General features: G+C 33.8%; 1 protein-coding gene across 1 annotated transcript in view; it reads left to right on the plus strand.

The window, feature by feature from the left end:
* The first annotated feature begins 4,390 nt into the window (after positions 1–4,390).
* The window catches only part of LOC137241184 (uncharacterized), a 28,516-nt gene continuing 8,285 nt past the window's right edge, over positions 4,391–24,621 (plus strand). The window contains exon 1 of the mRNA XM_067768503.1: positions 4,391–4,748. Coding sequence (XP_067624604.1) covers positions 4,685–4,748 — 64 coding nt within the window. The 5' untranslated portion in view covers positions 4,391–4,684. The remainder of the gene's footprint in view (positions 4,749–24,621) is intronic.

The raw sequence follows: 24,621 nt of genomic DNA on the forward strand, positions 1-24,621 counted from the left end.
CGGAATGATCAAAATCGTAAAGACCAAAACCCCGAACCATGTCTGGGTGTTCGATCCGGGATGTCGTCTTTGTAATTTCGGTGAAGTTTGGCTCATAGATAGCTAATACTCTGGAAAGAAATATGGAGTTTTTTTTCAATGGCGGGGATATCTTGAAATTATCCCTAAATAACCTTGAAAACAACACCGTATTGATCTGGAAATAGTTCCGAAATGGTCCTCAATCGAATCCGAAAAACGCCACTGCTTACTTCCAGAAAGTTGTAACACCATTGGCCAAATTAAACAAGCACAACGCAGTTTGGAAGAGTAGCTTAAGAAAACTTAAATTTATTAGCCAATTTAATGAAAATCTGTGATTTTATACCTCACAAAAACAGACATCTTAAAGTTCATTTTAGATCGTCCTCGGACTTTAACTAACTACCGTCATCAGTTTGTAACGATGTTGGAACAGAGTACGATTAAGAAATGACAAAGGTTTCAAATGCAGATAATATGGTTAATTAAATTATGGAACAAAAATAATACTAAAGTGTAAGATACTTTAAACTAAAATAAGAATATCGATACATTCGTGGACATATGCCCATACACACACAAAAATCATACAATAAATCCATATTGCACAGCTGCTTGTTTTATTATATTGATCGTCAAATGCTACGTCACGAAAACACCCGTCTGCTTAAATGTCTGATCGTTGACATTTGGAATCAGAGTCAGGTAAAAGTATTAAGTTGTGATTGGGTAATACCCATACGGCGCAGAGAATATAAAACAAAGAACGAAGAAAATTACAGCTCAAAGGTAAAACAATCATGAAGCGCCTGTCACCCTGCACTTCCCCACGGCCTCTGCCAGCATTGACTTTACAGTCATTGCACTGCTTGGGATGGAGGAAGATTTTGCTCTCATAGCCAACTCAGTTTACGTTTTGTATAGCCCGTTGCATTACATGTTTAGTATAATATGATTTTAGTATAATATTTTGGCGAATGTTGAAATCACTAGGCTGTTAATAAATAATCACGCAACAACAAAATAATTAAAGCGAGCCACACTGGTGTACATGAACACATAAATCATCATTTATACACATACATAGAAGGCGACGAAGAGATACCTCACACACACACAAGCAGTCATCAGCCGAAGTAATTACTCACACATACACATGCATATGACTTTGAGAAACGCATAAACTACAAATATATATGTATATCGCTGGTAACCAAGCAGGAGATTTTAGAAGGTGAAACGTCTAGACTTTTAGAGAAATATGCTGATGAGGAAACAGAGAGTATAAAATCAGCCCAAGCTGAGAAATGACTAATCAGTTTTGATTTAAACACTCTATTGGTTGTGAAGTACAATTATAAAGTACTACTCTCAGAGTAATCTAAATAAAGACCAGTTTACAATACTGAATATTGTGAGTGATTTATTCAACAGTTTAGCGATTCGAACGTTAGCGGAAGGTGCATAATATCCAGGATTTCCCTAAAATACGTTACAATATGATTTTATAAACTATATTCGCACATGAGTGAAGTAAGGACACAAAAAAATGTTTGCGAAATTGGCATGAACATATGTCATACTAAGAATACGATATATGTAGATATATTTAAAAAGAAACGAATAAATCTAAAATTTAAAGACGAAAAATAAGTGCAAGGAAATGAAAACGCATTCCAAATAATTTAGCAAGCAAGGATAGGAAAGCGTTCCGACTAGACGAGAGCTACGAATACTTATAAACGTGATTGCGAACTGCTATTTCGAACATTTAGATATTCAATCACTGCTCAGTCAGTCTCAGTTTGAAATCACAGCACGGTCATTAGTGACTTTACTCCGCAAAAGTCGTTGGATCTGACTACTCGAATAGGTTTGCCTTCAATAAGATCGCGATAGTTTTACCTTGTGTATCGAGTATTTTGATTGGTTTTTCTTTGCTACCCAATAACTATATATTGCCTAATTGTTTCTATGTAATTCCTCAAGTTTGGAGCAATCAAATTTGCTCAAGATTCCCAAAATGTTTCAAAATGCTTCATGAATATGTAAGGGCATTTCGTCGAAGACTAGTCTAGAACTCAGTCAATCCAAAGTCGAGTTGAAGTTTTGCTGATGAATTCACTGAATAAATTCTTAGTTTAACTCGACGTCAAACACGCACATATCGTAAAAAGGAGTTGTCAATAGTGGGGATGCTAAGGAAATGGGCACAAGATGATTAAGCCGCCCATTCAAAAAAATAGACGGGTAAAGTTGATGTCGTTGAATAATGCTAAGCCTGTAGTTGGAATTATTGTACTCTAAATCGGTAAACGGATGGCTGACGCGAAAAATGGCTGAGCAAATGAGTGAATGGCAACATCAGAATTTTCGAAAAATGTTTTTTATTAGAAAAAACATTTCTAAGCGGTCTCGGCCCCCGGCAGTGATTTGGCAAGCACTCCGAGTGTGTTTCTGCCGTGAAAATCTTCTCAGTGAAACTCATTTGCTTGCAGATTCCCTCGGTAGTTGGCATAAAACATGTAAGTCCCGTCACGCAGGAAAGGTTGAAAGGAGCACAACGCAAATTGAAAGAAAAGCTCGGCCTAAATTCTGTCCGGAGGCTATCGCGCTCAACATTTATCTACTTAAATGAGTGAACAGCAAATCGGTTGATGGATACCCAAAATTACCGGGTGAATGATGAGTAGCTGAGTAATGAATTATCAGGCACTTGTCCATTCCATTGTTCATAACGGCGGGCTAACTAAAGCAATGCCGACCATTTGACCGCTGGGCAGTGATGGTGAAACAATGTCAATATAACCAGACAATTTGTGAACATTGATCCAATCTTAAAATAACTAGTGAATCGGTGAGAGTAAATTATTAGGTGCTCTGGCATAGATGTACGGCAATGAGAAGGTAGCGTAAGATTAAAACTGTTCTCAACCTTGACACTTCAAAACCGTAAGAAATCCAAGCTACAAATAGAAATAAATATCAAGAAGGAGGGCTTGCGGACTTTTTTCTCGTTATGTTGTATTGTCGCGAGTTCTGAACTAATTTCCAAGTATTTATCTTGCTGAGAAGTAGCTTAAAAATCGACCTATTCGCAGAAACTTTTTAAATATTTCGATTCGTGCGCCACCTAGCGAGCAATCCGCCTGATAAATGCTTGATACCAATGAAGAAGCTAATAAACGCAAGCGAAACGTTGGGGTTTAAAGTGGACTAACTATATTTTATTCGCAATAAAAATTTAAGTAAAAGATAATAAATCACAACCGATCGTAGAACTAAAACAAAAGTGTGCACTTTTTCATATAGATGAGTTTAACACAAGCTTATGCATTATGAGTAGATTGCACGCATTTTTATGGAGAACGGTAGAATGAGCGACACTGGCGCCATCTGATATTGAAAAGTACCCATATCCCAAATTTTGTTACAAGCAAAGCATAAGAAGAGGAATGTGTCATTTGTTTTGGTTAAGGGTGCTGACACACTTTGCAAGTGAAATTATTTTTCCCACTGGTTGGTAAATTTTTTAACATTTTTCACAAGTAAAAACTGTAATATAACAAATAAATACGACACAAAATATGTTAGCAAGTATCTTTGTTGTTTAGGGATAATGTTTATACCAGTGCTTTGCGAAATTTTTTATGTGAATGGGCAAGGCGAAATAAACTTCAATTGCCAAGTCTGAAGTTCTTTCATATTTACAAATGCAGCATCTTGGTTGATTGTGGCGATGTTATTGAATGCATAAGCTTGTGTTAAGCGCACCTTTATGAAAAATGTCATTGTGTCACGGCCTTTAGTTAATCTCATCTTAAATCTAGCGTGGAGCTGCAACTTACATTTCCGCAAGCATGAGCTTTTATTAAAAATCGCAGCTGGGTATATCATGTTACATCCAAACCAGAACTGTTTTAGAAGTTTTTGCTCATATACAATAATTGACTGCTAAAAAAGACTACATATGTATGTTTATTAGTTTCCATATTTGTGTGCTTAAAATTCACTTTTGTTTATTTAATTTAATGTTTGCTTTCGTTAGTTAACTTTTACCAAAACTGGTTTTATTCCTCTACCGATAACATTGGCATTAATGCCTGATGGGGCAGCAATTATTGTTAATACTTGTTCGAGAGGGTACCTACATAATTGCCAAAATTAGCAGTCCACTAATATGACCATTCACAGTGTAAAAAAACGAGAAAAGAACAACGCGTGAGAGAGCGAGAATAATGTTTGCTTTGTGACACTCAGAACAGTAGCAGTTTTTTTTTTGCTCAACGATCCCGGCGATCGCTCCAATTGCGCCACCGTAAATAACAAACAAGCAAATACAAATGTACACACGCTGTCGGCTTGTTAAGTTGCTAACAATTAGCGCTTGAATAAAAACTTTCAACGGGGTCATACGATTTCCAGTTAATTTTTAAATATTGCAAGCAACGGTCGTCGCGAGAGAAAGTTGAGCGAAAAAAAGGATAACCGCGGGTTTTGCAGCACCTTAACGATAACATAAATAATAACGATCGAATTTCTTGTAGTAAATCGAATCAGTTAATAGATTTGTGCCAAGATCAAAATTTACAGTGCAATCGTGTTTGTATATTTGAGAAATCTTATTCAAAAACAAACTTACAAAAAATATTTAAAAGACAACATGCAAAAAATTAGCATTGCGAAAATGATCAGTGGTCTCTTGGTGATCGTGTGCTTAGTACAAGGTAATTAAGTAAAATAATACCAACAGCTAAAGTAACCTTGAAAAGTTATGGTTTTTTAAACCAGTGTTGCAGATTAAAGTTAGTTTTGTCAATTACGGACTATTTTTGTTTTGGTGTTCCAATAGTTTGATCTTTCTGTGGTCAATGCACACGCTTCGTTTTCTAAAATATCATAAACATTTTTATCAAAAAAAAGTTTTATCAAAGTTAAAGTCATCATCATCGTTTGGCGCAAGCCGCCTAACTGCTGTATATTGGAACGATTTTTGTTATCCCTTCTCATATTTGGTTTCGAGAAAAACCGGTTTCGGCGTTGTATCATCATCAGTGTCGATTTTCGTTCTAACTGATTTTGGTTGTTGTGTAGCCAGTCATCTTTGTTTCGCGAAAGCTAAAGCCAATTCGGAGCACCAAGTCAAGTCCTCCTACATCTGTCCCTAACAAAGTGGAGGTGTCCCCTTTCCACTGCTGACAAAAACTTATATATAACGAGAGGAACCGTTTCTGAGCCGGAGCTTTTTCACCAATTCGCTTGACATAACTTAACACTTACATTCGGCCTTTTATTCGAAGGACCGAACCATATTCTTTCGGAATTCTGAGATACTATGAGAGACATATAGAGCGCGACTTTTGTTCGTTTAGTTTTCAGCTATACAAGAGTAACTCTTCATTTGATTCCTACGTAGAATTGGCAAAATATTCATGTGTCTGTAATGTTCTCAATGACTGAAAGAACACATTAAATTGCACAAATCACCGTGACTGACCAGGTTAGGTTAGATTAAGTTAAGAGTGCTTGCGTGGGTATTACCCATACTTCTACTCGGAGAAATTTTTGTGAGTTCCCTCAGTAAGTGCAGAGTGGCGGCAAAATCGTTTAACCCCATTACCTCCGAGTGGTCTTCAACGAACCACTTACTTTCCCTGAGCAACCCAAGAAGAAGCGAAACGTCCGCCTTCCTGACTGCCGAAGAACCGTGCGCCCAGAAATCTGAGCCTTCTTCTTTGAATCCCCGGACATCGGCAGAGAAAGTGGTTGACATTATTTTTCCTATTAAATCTAGTGCACAAATAACGCTATGGACTCATTCGGTCTCAATGTGGTCCTCATGGACCGACCAGTTTCACCTAACCTGGTTCCTAAATAGACGATAAGTTTAACATTTATATATGCCAACAGTATCTGTAAGTGGACCCTTGCCTTTTTTCACAGCAATACCTGCTTTTTTCTCCATTTTTCAGCCATATCATCGGCATACGCCTTCAACGTCGAGTTCTCATAACCGATTATACCATTGAGGTTTATATATTCTGCTTGTGATGGAAAATATTAGTCTCTCCAGAGTCTGGTTGAAGATGTTTTTATCGTGGGTATTTTTTAGGACCTGCGTATCATGAAATTGTTGTCGATAGTAGGTTTACCTGATTTGAAGCCGCACGGCCAAATCAAGTATGTTTACCGACTTTGGGCTTAAGTCTTCACACAACACTCCACACGTAACCTTAAATGCGATAGTGAGTAGGCTGCTACGACGGTAATTAGCGCCGATTGTAGGATTGAACAGAGCATTCATAATTTCCCGCGGGCGCCGTGGTGTCGGCGTAAAATATGTAGGTCTCGTCCAGCCAATTTGTAGGAAAAATTAAAATGGTACGACGAAATTGGAGGAGAACCGTGGCCTTAAATCTCGTCGGTGGTTATCTCGTCTTGTAATTTTTATTTATTTATACATAAATGCCAATCTGGAGGTGTTCGCTCGTCTGACCATTTTTGCAGATTTTAGAGCTTTTGCATGCTCTTTATCAATTTTTTTTTCTTCGTATTTTGAACAGCCGCGAAATTGCCATTATCACTTCGTTATAAACGGGTGGGGGAACATATACTCGTCCTGAATTGGGTATCGGATTGTTGGCTCGCTATCAAGCAATGAGGCAAAGAGTTCCCACTATAACTTTAGCATGCTCTGTACGTCAGTTAATAGTTCGCCATTATCATTCCTGCACCAATCTTGAAACTTTCCTAAATACGCCGAATTTTCTTATGGGTTTTTGGAGCATCTGAAACTCCGCGTTTTCACGGCATTCGGTCTCAAATTTCTTTTTTCTCTCTTCCCTTTTTTCTTCACGAAAGCACGACGCTTTCGGCAACGTTATTGCTTCAAGAGGCTGCGCAACCTTTCTTGTCATACCTATTGTTTTTTCTGGCTCTCTAAAAGTGAAAAATATGCTCCTAGTATTCGCGTACATGCTCAGTCAAACCTTGCTCTCAGTGAGCGGATGGGAGTGACAGGTGGAGTAGTCAGCTGTTTGTGTGTTACGTGACGTCTAATACGCCTCTATGACGATACGCATGGTGTATAATCATCATCATCATCATCATCCTCCTCAACTCCTATTGGAGCATAGGGCCTCGACCACCGACTTAAATCTTATTCTGTTAGGTGCAGTTCTTGTGATGTCATTCCACGTATATCCTGCGTCTTCGAGTTCTTTATCCACAGTTCTGCGCCAAGTTTTCGCAGGTGCACCAGGTCGTCGGCTTCCTTGTGGATTCCATCGCAATGCTTGTCTGGCTATATTTACTGGAGGTCTTCTGAGAGTGTGACCAATCCACGACCATTTACGCTTGGTTATTTCTATGGTAGCCTTAGGTTGATTTGTTCTAGACCATAAGTCGTCATTTGAAATTCTTTCCGGCCATCGAATTTTCAGGATTCGGCGCAGACATTTATTAATAAAAACTTGTAGACGTTTCTGAATTGAAGTTGAGCTTTTCCACGTCTCGCAAGCATAAAACAGTACTGATTTAACATTCGAATTAAACAGTCGAAGCTTCGTTTTTAAAGATATTTGGCTGGACCTCCACACGTTTGCCAGTTGCCCAAAAACCATTCTTGCTTTGTTTATGCGAAACTGAACGCCCTCATCTGCACCGCTCTTATTTGAGACAATACTACCAAGATAAACAACGGACTCTACACCTTCGATTTCATTTTCGTCAACCGTAAGCGTCAATGGCCTTGATGAAATACTATAGCCGCATCTTATGACTTTGGTTTTCGCTGTATTGATGCTTAGTCCGGCCTCCTTTGCATGTGTGTTGACAGCTTCTAAATTGTGTTGAAGGTCAGTACTTCTGTGGCTTAGCAGACAGACATCGTCTGCATATTCTAAATCCCCTAGCTGAGTGAAAGGCGTCCACTGTACACCGTGTCCACCATTTTCTGCGTTCCTCATAATCTCGTCTAATGCCAAGATAAACAAGAGCGGCGAGAGTATGCATCCCTGTCGCACCCCGCTTTTAATTTCGAAGGGTTCTGAGAGGCGCCCATCGTGACTGACCCGGCACTTAAATTCGGCATACATTGCCTTTATAATGTTGATTATTTTATTGGGCATCCCTCGTTTTCGTAGTATTTCCCAAATATATTTCCTGTCGAGACTATCAAAAGCCTTTTTAAAGTCGATAAAAAGTAAATAAGCTGATGTTCTGTATTCACAGCATTGTTCAACAATGATTCGGACGGTATTTATTAGATCAACACAGGATCGGTTTTGTCTAAAGCCAAACTGATTTTCTCTTAGAGTTCCATACACCGCCTCTTGAATTCGGGACTATGTGTATAAAGCGGCCCTAAATATTTAAATTTTCTTTCTTTTCAATCTGCTAATTTCTAGTGACTCAAATGCCAGTACAATTATTTTTTATATTTTATTTACAATAGTTAAGTAAATGTTAATTAGATTTGTAGCTTAAGAATAAGTCATGTGATATAAGCTGTTATGTCTATAAGTATTTAATTGCAAATATTTATTGAATATGGGCAGACTATAAACCACTTACTAAGTGTCTAACTTTTTAAATAAATAACTTAGTGGTAAAAAAAAATGATAAATGCACGTAAGAATGTATGATTGTTTATGTACAGACATTCGTAGATTTATTTATATGTGCGAGTCTTTCAGTTAGCATTCTAATATTCATTTAACAGTTTACTGTTTGTGCCCATAATGGCGTTAATTAAGAACATCTTAAATTGTTGCCGCCAAAAGGTGTCAAAATATGAAGGAATTTTTACAATATAAAATTTTATAATAGAAAATTTGCAAATACATTAGCAGTGATTGCATTTATTTGCATACAAAGCAATGATGATTCCAGATTAGTTGCTTCGCGTAGAGAATACCCTAAATCACTATATTTAAATTGTATGGGTTGGATTTACTTGAGGTAGCAAAAAGGGGTTACCTTTGTCAAATGTCTAATCGAAATTTGAAACTTATCTCAAATCCCTAAATACTGAATCAAGAAGTACATATATAGTACTCCATTTTCCTACCATAGTCAAACTATGTAAAAATCATAGCAGACAATTTTTTTTTATTATTACCTTCTTTAAAAGCTTCTTTTCAAACTATTTTTTGAAAATTCATTATGACTAAAAAGTCAACGTGTAATCGGTTCTGGTGGTACTGCAAGGAAGAAGCGCCATCATCATCGATAAGACTAGCCAAAACCTTCGCGCTGCAATAAGGCTTGGAAGTAGAACAGCCGTCGTAGGCATGCAAGCAATTTAGCTCTAAGTGGTGGTAACAATAACCCGCTTCTAGGAGTCAATAAATTTTTGTATTGCTCTTTGGTACCAGCCGACAATGCCGCCCATCCTAGCGACATAATTACCCATCCAGTAATCTACAGTGAAAACACGTACCGATAACGTTAGCCACGACACATTTCATAAGAAGGGGAAGTGCACACGGAAAGTGTTTAAAAAATAATATTTGTCTATTTGGCCAACGCATTAGCTATGCAGTTGTCTTCAATATCCTTATGTCCAGGTATCCATCAGGGGCATTGATTTTTGATAATTTTTTTAATGATTGGAGAAAATCTATACAAAGTTTAAAATTTTTTTTCGGAAGATTCAGAAAGCAAATTTTCAAAGGGACAAGCAATTGTTAAAAGACCTTAAAAAATTTAGCGAGCTGCAAATAAAACTTCGAAAATTTCGTAAAATTTTACGAATTTTCGATTTTTTTGAAACAAAGTAGAGATAAGTATCCACAGTTTCAGTTACAATATTCATAGAAGTTTGTACATAACTTTTCGAAAAAAAACAATTTAATTGAAGCGACTTGTCAGTGTTAATTTTCTGTTCGCTGCTGTAGGTGTATATTGAACCGATTTCGAAAAAAAGTTTGCAATTACCCCGTAAATAGAAAACTTAGCCTGAGGTGAATCCGGAATGGTAAATATATTTGGTAAATATATTTCGTCATAACATTTATATTTCTAGTCCAACTGCAAAGTTTGATATACCATTGTGTTTAAGTGACTTAAACTATGAACATTTTTCGTTCGTTTGTTTCATTAGCCATTGAGTGTGCTTGTAATTCTCAACTGGTTAGTGAAATATTCTAAAGACATATTTTAAGTTCTTTATCCCAAAGGGGGGTTTTTCAAAGCAAAGCAAGGTGGCTCAACCCGCAGCCAATACTTGGCCCCCCAGTGCTCGCCCCCAATGAATAAATACAAGGTGTAACAGGTGCATAGCAACCTAACACACAGTTCACTTAAATAATATAATAGCAAACAAACTATTCGCCCGCCGAATCACCAAAGCTTAGACACATTGGAAAAGTATTTTTTAGTACCCTCATTTCAATGTCCTATAAACCAAACCAACCACAAAGCCAAGTTTTTCTTGTTATCCATCTTCAGTGTCATAATTCTGATCTGCTGTTGTCGTTTATCTTGTATTTTTAGTTCATAGCTATTGTCAAAATGGATATTTGTGTGTCGTGTATACATTGAGGAACGGGGAGGGTGATTTCCAGCGATTAAATTGAGTGTTAAGCTGAGTCAGGCCTTTTTTGTGCTTTTGTTGCTTTAGTTAATTTGTTGTGTTTGTCTGTTCATTTATTTTTCTACCGTTAAGTGTTCTCTGTTTGTAGTTTTCAATGTTTACGAGTGCGTTCAGACGTCGACCTTTTGCTTGCACATAAAGGTTGACTGTTTTATTGATATTTGCTCAGGGAGCATTTATTTTCGACCATGTGATTGGCAAAGTTGGGCTCTGGTATAATGGTTTCATGCCTTTTATTTTATTGTTATCTCTAATGCGTTCTATGAAGCTCGTCTTGTTTGTCATATCCAACTGTTTTGGCATTGGAAAGTGAGCTTGTATACGCCCTGGCTGCTAAACGGACTCTCTTCGATGTTTTCGCTGTGCTAATGTTATATATTTTTTTTTAAGTTTGGCAATCCGTATGTTGCCTTTCCCGTATTTGTCATTGTCGTCCAAGTGTTTGTACTTTCTTTTTCATTATTCCTTTTTTGTTTTCCATGAGTACTGAGAAAGATCTGGATAGTTGATTTCGCCGTCCTTTAAAGTTTTCATTGTGAATTTTATGTTCCCGTATTGCTTGTTGAGTTACTTTAATATTAGCTCTACGTTATTGGTATGTTCTCTTTTCCAGGTTTGAATGAACGTTCCCATAAGAATGTCCGATGTTGGGTTTTCCATTCCAATACCGTTTGTTTGTCTATATACTTTATTGTTAAATTTAAAAAAGGTTTTAGCGTAAATTGGTTCTTAGCATGTTCTTGTTTTGTCTCTGATAGTGGTATTTACTTATAGATAGATATGTGTATAAAGTGCGAACTGCAGGAAGAAACGGTTTAGCACGTTCTTTGTTCGTGTCCTGCGCTAGCCAGATCAAGGCTCCAGCTATTAAGGGGCGGCAGAGTTGCCAGATCACGAGGCAGCAATTAAGCTAGTTCCTAGCAAGCTTCTAATATTTGCCAAGAGAACGGAGTTATTCTATAAAGTATGCACTGGCATCTGATTGGGGTTGTTTCGTTTGGTCGTCAAACAAATTCTGACAACACTATGGACACATTCAGTCTATGTGAGGGCTTTCTTGACTCACCAGTTCAACCTAACATACCTATGTACTGATCTTTTACGTCAAAAGGTACCAGTTTGTTGTCCTATGCCCGCTTCATGGGTGCAAGTTTTTCTATTAGTTCTGTTGTATAAGCTTTTGCGTATTCATTCCCCAGTTTTAGAGATCCCTTGAATATTGTTTTTAAATATTTAGGCATGTATAACATGGTACCGATTTAAAATTAATAACGGGCCTTATTGGAATGTCCGCTTTGCGGATTTTCGGTTTCGCAATAAGTGTAGGAGCCGACTTGCAGGCCAATCGCAAATATTCCTGTCGTTTTAGCTTTTTACAAAAATCTATTTTTAGAACTCGCACAAGACGAAAATTTTATCACCCCAAGTACATTGCAAGGTAAGCTTTCATTCTAGTGGGGGTGGTTGGTTTCTGTGCTTCCCGGCTGGCGCGACCGGTAACGCTCTTTTTGATGCACTTTTCCTAGAAACGAATTGGTTATCCTGTATGTATATTAGTCTATTATGCAGTGAGTTTATTTTTATTCGCATCATTTTGCCAGCTCAATAAACCTATTGATGTCATTTATGTAGCATTTTAATACCTCTCTTAGATCGTACAGAAAGAAACTGTTCAGAGTTTGATATCTCATATGAGCCAGAGCTGAACACTCGCAGGGGAATTGAGTGACCGTTTTCTTACAAACTTCTGGCTGCACCCACAGTTCGTTGAAGGTTAATGCCATTATTTCTGCATGTGGGCCAAATGGCCAGTGTCCTGTGACTGTAGCTATAGTGTTAACTACTTTGTACTCTTTACTTTAATTTTTAAAATAATTTTAATTGAGTTTTCGTGTTAACTTAAAATTTTGAATAACTTCAAAAAAAGAAAATTCTAATTAGTTGGAAAATATCTAAACTCAAAAATAAACAAAAATAAATTTTTATACTTAAAATCAAAATAAAAGATTTTTTTAAAATATCAACTTGAATGTTGATATATTGGCGATCCTACCAACGATCCTGCGCAAATATTTTATTTCATTAATGACTGTAATGATTACGAAAATTTCCATTCGCTAATTTTTAATTAAAATACATTTATTATCTGAATCTATATCTGTCCGTGCTTGTATATATAATACCTCGTGCTTATGGTAAATGATTTTTGAACAAAAAATTTCGCAATTTTAAAGTAACTACTCCGTCATATTTACAACGACTTAAATAGTTGTGCGAAACAGACTAAACGTTTGTATCAGTTTGTTTACTTAAAATCCAATTTGGAAATACATTCGGCATCAACAAAAAATAAAAATTATTTGAGAATCAACACTTGAAAACAGAAACAAAAAATTATGAATTTAGTGATTATAATACGAAGCTATAATTAACTTTAAAAGTATTTCGTTTTGAAAGTGCCTAAAACATTTACTATTGTGAAAATAAGTGAAAGTCCATAGACATTCGTAGATGTGACTGTGTGGAAACACCCGAAAACGGAAACCAAATTTTAGCAGATTTGATGAACAAAATAGTTTAACCAACTGTTAAAACTTTTAAAGAAACAATAAAAAATTAAAAAGTAAAATCATAGTACCATAATTGTAAATCGCACATCGATAAAAAAAAAATGAAACTTAAATATACTTCAATTAATAAACAATATTTTGTGCAAATTGCATATAACAGTCGCTGTAAATTCTATATACGAAACAAAAACAAAAAATAAGTGCGGACAATCAAATAAAAACATAAAGTACTTATAGCAGAAATTTACTAGTAGACATACTATAAATTTTATGCAACATAAATAAAAATAAAAATTTTCTACGAATCGTTAATTAATAAAGAACTCTAAAAAACAACATACTACGCTTAAAACAATGGTAAAGTTTTCCACTTCACTACAACAAGAGCTATTACAACAATTTTACGCAAAATACACACAAGAACGGATTTAAAGTATAAGACATCACGATGAAAATGATGAGATTTATAAAGAAAACAACAAAGCCATTGCATAAACAGCAACAGCAATGAATTTAATTTTTATCACGTCCAAAAACCGCATTTATTCCCTCAAAATCTCTAAAATCATCAATCAACTACTTATTAATTTTAATATTTTTTTATTAAATTTAATTTTATGTAAGTATAATTTTTATTTTAATATTAAATTAAAAATTTTTCAATTATAATTTAAATTAAAATTTTAAACCTTTTAAATTTTCAAATTTATTTTAAGATATTTTTATATTTTAACAATTTTAATATAAATTATTTAAATTTATTTTTTTTTTTATATAAAAATAAATATTTTATTTAAATTGTTAACTCCCTTTCCAAAAAATATTCTTTAATATTTTCTAATTTTCAAATTTTTCATTTAATTTTTTTTTTTTTTTCATATGGTTCTACGTTCACCAATACGAACCCGTAAGTTTACAAATTCGGAAAATCAAAACAACAATTATACAAATAACACAATGACTCACAATACAACTCAAAATTCTAACATTAATACAACACAAAACAACATCTCTAATATAACACAAGATACTTCAAGACAAGATAACTTTACAAATTTTCCTTCTACTAAATCTATTAAATTACCACAATTTTGGCAAGATTGTCCTGATGCCTGGTTTTTGCTTGCTGAAGGACAATTTGAAATTAACAATATCAATGATGATAATTTAAAATTTCAAAATATTCTAATTACTCTTCAACGAGATACTATATCTAAAATTTTAGATGTTATTAACCCACCTCCTCTTTTTAATAAATATGATACAATCAAAAAAGTTCTATGTGAAAGATTTTCTCTTAGCGAAGAAAAACGATTAGAACAATTGTTTTCAAAAACTGAACTTGGTGATCGTTCACCATCTGAATTATTCAGATTTATGAAATCACTTATAGGTTCTGACTCCATAGTTAGCCAAGAATTACTCTTTAAATTGTGGATTCGTAAATTACCACAAGAAATACAAATTCATTTGACTTCCAATAATAATCAAAACAGAGATGAAATTATTATTTTAGCTGACAAACTTTTTGATTTAATCAATAAACCTCATTCTTCCAAATCTCCTGTAGTCTCAAGTATAAATAATAATATTTTAGAACAATGCGTTAAAAATTTAACTGAATTAACCACGGCTATTTTTCAAAATTTAAATAAAATTTCTAATGATATTAATCAATTACAAATCCTTTCAAGATCTAAAGATAGAAATAGATCTAAATCTCGAAATTTTTCAGGATCAAGAAATTTTTCAAACAATCGTAATTTTAATTCACAAACAACTATTTGTTGGTATCACAAAAAATTTAAGAATAACGCTCTTAAATGTATACCCCCATGCAATTTTAATCAAAATCACAATTCAAATTCCGAACAAAATTTAAACTGAAACGATCCATTATGACGGTGACGGATAATGGAACTATTATTAAACCTACTCGTCGCCTATTCATATTTGATAAATTCAATAAACTTAATTTTCTTATCGATACCGGCGCAGTTGTATCAGTTATTCCTTTTTCTAAATTTAAAATTTATAAAAGAAATTCGGATCTTACTTTGACTGCAGCAAACGGTTCTTCAATTGAAACTTTCGGTACAAAACTACTTAAAATTGATTTAGGTTTAAGAAGAGATTTTGAATTTCCATTCATTATTGCGAATATTGATACACCAATTTTAGGAGCAAACTTTTTAGAAAAATTCGGAATTATTGTCAATATTAAAAATAAAGAAATAATTGATTCTACTACAAAAATTAAAGTTGCTGGATCTTCTGGATTTTCTGATATTTTCTCACTCAAAATTCCTATTGTCGAAAATAAGTTTTCAAAATTACTTAATGAATTTCCGTCTATTACCTGTGAACCAGATTATACTAAAAAAGTTAAACACCATACGGTTCACAGGATAGAAACAAAAGGTATTTTACCATTTTCGAAACCCAGACGTCTTGATCCAATCAAACTTAAAATTGCTAAAGCTGAATTTGAATTTTTAGTTAAAACGGGTATATGCAGACCCTCAAATTCTCCTATTGCATCTCCACTTCATCTCGTTCCTAAAAAAGAACCAAACGATTGGAGACCTTGCGGAGACTATCGAAGACTTAATTTTATTACTACACCAGATCGGTATCCTTTACCACATATTCACGATTTAACAATTGATTTAAAAAACAAACAATTTTTTTCCAAAATTGATCTTGTGCGTGCTTACCACCAAATTCCAATGGCAGAAGAAGACATTCATAAAACTGCAATAACTACCCCTTTTGGAATGTTTGAATTCGTAAGAATGCCTTTCGGTTTACGAAACAGTGCTCAAACTTTCCAACGCTTTATTAATGAAGTATTTTCTGATTTCGATTTTGTATTTACATACATTGATGACATTCTTATTGCCAGTGATAATGAAGATCAACATATAAATCATTTAAAATCAGTTTTCAAAAGACTTGAAGAATATAATTTAAATATTAAACCTTCAAAATGTACTCTCGGTGTAAATAAATTAAATTTCTTAAGTTACGAAATTTCTGGCGAAGGTATTAAACCATCTTTAGATAGAATTGAAATCATAACAAATTTTGAAAAACCAATTTCTATAAATAAATTACAAAAATTTTTAGGTATGATAAATTACTATCACAGATATATTAAAATGTTAGCAACAGAACTTAGTCCTCTGCATGAAATGTTAACACATGCAATTAAAAACAAACTCAAACAATTAAATTGGACAAATGAAACCACAACAGCTTTCGAAAATGTTAAAAAACTTTTTGCTAAAAATACTTTACTTACACATTTCGACAAAAATGGTACTTTATCATTAGCAGTAGATGCATCAAATGTTGCTATTGGAGCAGTTCTTCAACAAACTAGCAATAATATACTAGAACCCTTAGCTTATTTTTCAAGAAAATTAACTACAACAGAAACTAAATATTCAACATTTGATCGTGAACTTTTGGCAATTTATAATTCAATTAAACATTTTAAACATTTTCTTGAAGGTAGAACTTTTACAATTTATACTGATCATAAACCTTTAATTCATGTTCTAAATTCTAAAGTAGATAGATCTCCTCGTCAACTACGTCATCTTGAATATATTGCTCAATTTACAAATGATATTCAATATATACGTGGAAAAGACAACATAGTTGCCGACACACTTTCCCGTATTCCAGAAATAAATGCAATTTCAACTCAAGATATAAATTTAGAAACTTTATATAAAGAACAACAAACTGATACATTTTTACAAAAAACCATTTCTGATCAAAATTCTAAAAATAATTTAAAGGAAATTCATATTCCAATTATTAATTTAAATATATGGTGTGATGTTTCTCTACAACCTTTTCGACCTTATGTTCCACATTCTATGAGAAGAATTATATTTGACAAAATTCACTCATTATCTCATCCAAGTATAAGAACAACTAGAAAATTAATTCAAAATAAATATTATTGGCCTAACATGCGTAAAGAGATTAACGATTGGACTTCATCTTGCATCAATTGTCAAAAATCCAAAATTTCAAGACATACTAAATCTCCTATCCAAAAAATTCAAATACCATCAGGCCGTTTTGAACATATTCATATGGATATTGTTGGACCTCTTCCAGTTTCAAATGGAAATTGTTATATTTTAACAATTATTGACAGATTTTCACGTTGGCCTGAAGCTTATCCACTTAAAGATATTTCAACAAATACTATAGTAAAAACTTTTATTCAAAATTATATACCACGATTTGGTATACCATTGAATATTACAGTAGATCAAGGTTCACAATTCACCTCAAAATTTTTTACGGAATTAACTAAACTTTTAGGTTCTCATAAAATTCATACATCTCCTTACCATCCCCAAGCAAATGGCATGATAGAGAGATTTCATCGAACTTTAAAAGCAGCAATTATAGCATCAAACGACTCGGTTCATTGGTCTGACATTTTACCATTCATTCTACTTGGTTTACGAACTTCTATTAAAGAAGATTTAAAATGTTCATCTGCTGAACTTGTTTATGGCCAAACACTTAGAATACCTGGTGAATTAATTATTTCAAATAGTAATAAAGAACATGATTTTTCTAATGACGCTCTTCATAAAATAAGAGAATATTTTTCACTTGTTCGTTCTAAAGTTTTTCATCATAACAAAGAAAATGTTTTCGTTCCTAAACAATTAGAAAATTGTGAGTATGTTTTTGTTAAAGCTCTTCGTAAATCTAATTTAGAATCACCTTATGAAGGACCTTTTAAAGTTATATCTAAGAAACATAAAACATTTACAATTCAATACAATAATACTATTAAAAATATTTCAATTGATTTACTTAAACCAGCAAACATACTTATTAACACTAATTTAAATACAAATACATTAAACAACAAAAAACAAAAAAAGGTTACATTTAATATTAATTAATAATTTGTTTGTTTAAAATTTTCTTGGAGGGGGAGTAAATATAGTGTTAACTACTTTGTACTCTTTACTTTAATTTTTAAAATAATTTTAATTGAGTTTTCGTGTTAACTTAAAATTTTGAATAACTTCAAAAAAAGAAAATTCTAATTAGTTGGAAAATATCTAAACTCAAAAATAAACAAAAATAAATTTTTATACTTAAAATCAAAATAAAAGATTTTTTTAAAATATCAACTTGAATGTTGATATAGTAGCTATCATCCTAAATATGCCTTTCCTAGACAATTTTAACAAATCCTCAATTTTTAATGATTGTGGTCTGGCAAAATTCTTTTGCTGATCTTACATGAATTCGTAGAGTACCAATTTTGAATAGCGGTTCTCATGAAATGGGTAAGAATATCACTTTTTATGACTGTAAACGGTCGATGTACCGCGACTGCCTCAGTGATGTAAGATGGGGTAATTTGACACTATTCTTTTGTATCGAGACCGACCCACTCTAGTGTACATATATGCCTGTCAGCTAAAATATACATATATTTTTATGTACATACATATGTTGAAATAAAAACACATACTTTTATTTGAAATAAAAGTAGTTTGACATTCAACTCAAATTTGGCAATCAAATCTAAGTGAAATTGCATTGGAGTCACTTCAATTTCAAGCTAAATATTTTCTCGGAAATACACAACAACTTTATATTTTACTTTTTACATAATAATTTATATGCATGTATGTTTGTTTGTATATCTCACTTCACAAAGTTATGAAAACAGAACAGCGTAAAAAAATTTAACAAAAACAAAATTCTCAAGACGTTGTTGCTGTGAGAATTGGTTGTATAATATTTAGAATGGATTTAAATATTATTTAAATGTTAATTGCAAATTATAAAGAAAATATATATGTACAACCACGTACATTCATATAAATGTAGATAATAACGTGCATTGGTTGAAGTTGAAAAAACAATGCCTAGTGCAAAAAATTTCAATTACTTAAATGCATTGTTTTAAAAAAAATGCATGTAAATAGCAGTCGTGAAAAAATTACAGTTAACTGCTTATAAATTTAACAAAAATATTTTCATGGCTAATAAATAAAATTTATTGGTTTAATATGTATATGTATACAGGGTATCACGTTATAAATGCCAGTTGATGCTTTCAACACCACCTACCGGATCTATAAAGCAAAGCACAATAATAAATATAGTTTAAATAAAAATAAAATAAAATAATTTTAAGCACTTCCTTTATACAAATGGACAAAAATCAGCGAAAAATATCTCCTTATATTAAGACATATTCTTGCTAAATTTGGATTTTTAAATTTTGACATAGAAATTGCAAACATATTTGAGCCCTTGATTTTGAAAGTGGTCTAAGTCAAAATTTTTAAAAATCGAGTTTATCAGCTACTTGTTAACTAACCATAATAAAATAATATAATCTGAAGAGATTGGCGGTATGCCATGAAAATTAACTCGTAAAATTGAATAAATTTTTTGGTTGTTAAACAAAATATAGAAACCGTTTATTTTGAAAGTGGTCTAAGTCAGTCTGTTGAGAAATTTTGGAAAATAAATAGTAATTTTGTAATGCCTTCAGATAACGATTCAGGTATGATCAAGTAATCCTTAAAATGTAAAAATGTTCTATATATAGTTAATTGTAGACATTATCCTGCGAAAAAGTGTAAGTAATGCTCCCAAGAAATGGAAACGAATAAGAGTAATATCGTCTTCAGATGAATCAACTGATACTTTAAAAGTGAATTCGGAACCCCTACAAATGGAAGAAATTAACATGAAATCAAGAAAGAGGAGCCGAAATCAACATAATTATGCACAAAATTTAAGAAAAATTAAGAGAAATAGGGGAGAGGAATATGGCAAACTTTTCGAAAATAAATATTGCCTTTGATCCAAACAATGTCTAAATGCAATTGGACAAGAAGACAGGAAAGCTAATTTTGATGCATTTTGGAAATTAGCAAGTTTCGAAAAACAGAATTTGTTTCTGCATGGTTTGGTTGGAAAACTATTAATAAAGCAAAGGCGACCCAGAAATAACAAAGGATACATGAGAAAATGTAGTTATAAGTTTCATATAAATTTACGGATGTCAGAAGTTTCTGTTTGTAGAACTTTTTTTTGGATACTTTTAAAATATCTTACGGAAGATTAAGCCGTGCCTTAAATGCTAAATCCCCTGGAATGGATTTACGTGGCAAAATGACTGGTTCATCGAGAAAAACAGATGAAGAAAAAATTAAAGTGGTACGAGAACATATTCTGAGTTTTCCAGCATGTGAGAGCCATTACACGAGATCACATCACACTTCAGGTCGAAAGTATTTAAGTGCTGACTTAGATATTCGAAAAATATATGAGCTGAATGTAGAAAAATGTGATGAAAATAATACACCACGTGTGAAGGAGTGGACTTACAGGAAAATTTTCAATACGGAGTTCAACTTAAATTTTCATACTCCTCGCAAAGACACTTGCCAAAAGTGTGATTCACTAAAACTAAAAATAGAAGCATCCAGTAACGAAGACGAGAAGTTGCATCTTATGGAAATTCATGATTCCCATCTTAACAGTGCCGAACAGGCTAGAAAAAGTTTGACAGAAGACATACAAAGAGCAAAAGATAACCCGAGTGAATATTACGGTTTCACATTTGATCTACAGAAAGCACTTTCTTACCCAAAACTTTCTGTCTCGGTAGCTTATTATAAGCGCAACATGTATGTATACAATTTAGGGTTTCATAATTTCCACAATGAAAATGCTAAAATGTATGTATGGGATGAAACAATCGCTTCAAGGGGATCACAGGAAGTTGCGTCTTGCATCTTAAAGCACATTCAGGACATTACCACTTAAAAGCATGTCATAGCTTACAGTGATGCCTGCACAGGACAAAATCGTAACATCAACATAGCTTTAATTTGGTTAAAAATTGTTCAGTCATCTGATAATAATGTTGAAACTGTTGATCATAAATTTATGGTATCCGTCCATTCTTTTTTGCCAAATGATCGGGATTTTGGTTTAATAGAAACTAAAATTAAAAAATCAAATTATTTATACATACCTGAGCATTATTATAGTTTAATAGAAGTATGTAAAAAGAAAAACCCATTTTTGGTGGTACAAATGGCTCAGAGAAATTTTATTTCGACAAAAAAACTTAAAGATTCAACGAATAATAGAAAGAAAAACACCAATGGAGAAGCTGTGTCTTGGCTTAAAATTCAGTGGATCAGATTTCTAAAAAAATCTCCATATAAGATGTTTTATAAAACTTCCTTGGATGACAATTCCGAATTCAAAATATTAGACCTCTCACCTAAAAAAAGAAGACCTAGAATATATGCAAATATTGATTTGCCTCCATTATACACAACTATTAGACCAATAACAAAAGAAAAACATAAAGATATGATGGATTTACTACCCTATATCCCACCAATTTTTCACAAACACTTCATGTCATAATAAATAATTTACTTTGTTATAATGAAATGAGTTTGAATAAAATGTTAATTACTAATTAAAATGTTTCCTTGGTATAAGTCATTTATAAAGTCATTCTGTTAATTTTGAAAGTGGTCTAAGTCATTTCCAACCTTTCAAAAGCACATTTCCAGTTAAAAATGGTAATAAATTTCACAACCATAATAAATTCTTGTTTGTTGGCACTACTTTACTGTCGAAAAATCATTTTCCATAGTGCAAAATATTTTTCAATCCTTTATAACGCAAAACTCTAATTATCTCGAAACAAGGAAAATATGACTTAGACCACTTTCAAAATCAAGGGCTCATTTATGAAAAGTAAAAATATAAAGGTGGTGCGCATATTACTTGGATTGGAAAGTTGATAGGAGAGGAGATATTATTAGTCAATCAATTGCGCTCCACCTTTATATTTGTACTTCTCATAAATATTTTTACAATTTCTATGTCAAAATTTAAAAATCAAAGTTTAGCAACATTCTCTCGGTGTCTTAACCTATCTGTTAAGTTTTACGCTTGTAGCTCAATGAGAACTTACATAAAAATCAATCCTAAAATTCCCTCCCTTCCGTTTGATTTTTCTAAATATCTCAGTCGTGCGCCCCCTAGCGAAACTTTTTGTATTGTGTCATATTCTGGTCATCGACCTCTGAATTACGTTTGAAATTTCAAGTCTCTAGCTCATAGAGAAGTTATTTAAAAGCTGGTTTGAAAATTTCCAAATTCTTATCTAATTATTTCGATACGTGCGCCACCTAACGGATTTATTTTTCCTTTTGTTGCATTGTCACGGTATTCTAACATACATATGTGTAAAGTTTCACGTTTGTAGCTCAATAAGAAGTTACTTAAAAATCGATTGCAAGATTTGTATGAAAAACGGACAAACATTCAACCGACCTAATATAAAGGGAGTAAACTAAACTAAAAAACACGAAAATATGGTGCCGTCTTAGTACCTACAATTCACATAGATATTTTATGTTGATAGCACCGTAGAACAGAGGATCGTGTTTCCGCTATTAAGCACAACTCGCTTTGTAGCGAGTTATTTAACCACTGCCGCGAGTCTTCAATAATTGCCGCTAGATGGGTCTAACCCTATTTTGCGCGCCTAGGATACCTACATACACGTGGAGCTCCTAATCGTCGCACAAAATCTCTGTGGTGAAAAAAATATATATTCGTAAGCTTCTAAATAAGGCGAAGCGGAGCGGTAGTTGGAATGAGTATATAGAGAGGGGTGTACAACACAGTGCCGACTTACAAAATCCCGTAATCCCTCTGCCGAATCCCGTTAACTCAATCTTGACCAAATACCGACCTTAAATCCCAACAAAAATCTCGACAAAAAGTCCGGCAAAAAAATCCCGGCATCATGTAAATTGGGAAATCACACACGATGTCATAAAAAACACGCATCTTCGCTATTGTTCTGGTATTTAAGACATCTCTGCACAAGAATTCGCTCCCGATTCAACTCAAAAACGCAATCCACAGTATTTTGCGCAGAACACCTGTCTGCCTACGCGGCCTTCAGAACACCTCCAGAACACCTTTCTGCGCTGACGTAATGTAATAACGCAATTTTAGTAAATTTTTCTGGATTTTTTGTTGTCGTAATTCGAAGTTGTCGAGATTTAACCTATTCGGGATATAATGTTGTCGGGAATAAGTTATGTCGGGATTTAGTTATGTCTTTTTTCTTGTCCGGATTTCTTTTGTCGGGATTACGAATTATCGTGCTTGTGAAAGTCGGAATTATGAGGTACACCCAGCATAGAGACTAGGCAAGCTAAGAGAAAACGGTTTATTTATTTGGGGTAGGTAATATCCAGCACAATGCAAAGAACGATAAACCTATCGATAAAGCTCTATAGCGGCGATACCAATTCCAATACATAGGAAGAACAGTGCGTGGTGCAGAGCCCATTCTCCCTAAAGTAAGCTCAAAACCATCAGTGTGGCACCCGACCAATAACATTTTTCCGTGAAAGCACTGAAATGGGAAGTAGGGATACTTTTAAAAGTACAAATTTCTGCGGTAGGAAGAAGTCTAATAACAAGTATAATCTCCTTTCTCTTGAAGGTAGTGTAAAAGATAAGAGACTACAAGCATAGGTCCAATGTTCTTAAAAGTATGCCTCAAAATGGACAGGTCTACGGATACAGCTTTATACATCTAACAACGGAAACAAGATTTGAGAAGTTGGTGCACTACGCTTTTCTTGGTATCGAATGTGTGTTCGATAAAACTAAAACCTAAATTCAGAGGCATGAACAGCCGCGGCCACAGTGGTGTGGTGGTAACTTCTCCGCCTACCACACCGAAGATCCTGGGTTCACGTTTTTTAAATTACAAGACAAGATTTTCTAAGCAGGGTCGCATCTCGGCAGTGATTTGGCAAACACTGCGAGTGCAGTTCTGTCATGGAAAGCTTCTCAGTGAAAACTCATCTGCCTTGCTGATGCCATTCGGAGTCGGCATAAAACATGTAGATCCCGTTCCGCTAATTTGTAGGAAAAACGGAAGTTATCGCGCTTTGTATTGATTTTATATTAATTTTTTATGAACAGAAAAGATGGATGGACTCACCACTTCGCACGAGAGACACTGAAACCTAAATAGGAAATAACATCGTTTGGGCGACACTACGATGAGTTGTGCCAAGGGTGGAGTCCTCTTACTTCTTCTCTGGAGCCTTGTGGCTTCAGCCTTATAGAATGGGTGCCGATGCCAAGTTTACACTAATGTTATCAATATTTCAAGGGGCAAACGCGAAGTCGCACCCTGTGACAATATACAAAGAGCAGTGAACTCAACAAAAAGAAAAATGCCCGAATGGTGCTCTAAAGACCTCCAAAAATATTATTATCCCTTTTTACTAAAGGAGCGTCATAACGGACCTAAAAACAGCAACAGAATTGCTAAAGAGCGATCAATGATTTATT

This window comes from Eurosta solidaginis, chromosome 2, assembly GCF_040869045.1.
Source record: "Eurosta solidaginis isolate ZX-2024a chromosome 2, ASM4086904v1, whole genome shotgun sequence".
Classification (NCBI taxonomy): domain Eukaryota; kingdom Metazoa; phylum Arthropoda; class Insecta; order Diptera; family Tephritidae; genus Eurosta; species Eurosta solidaginis.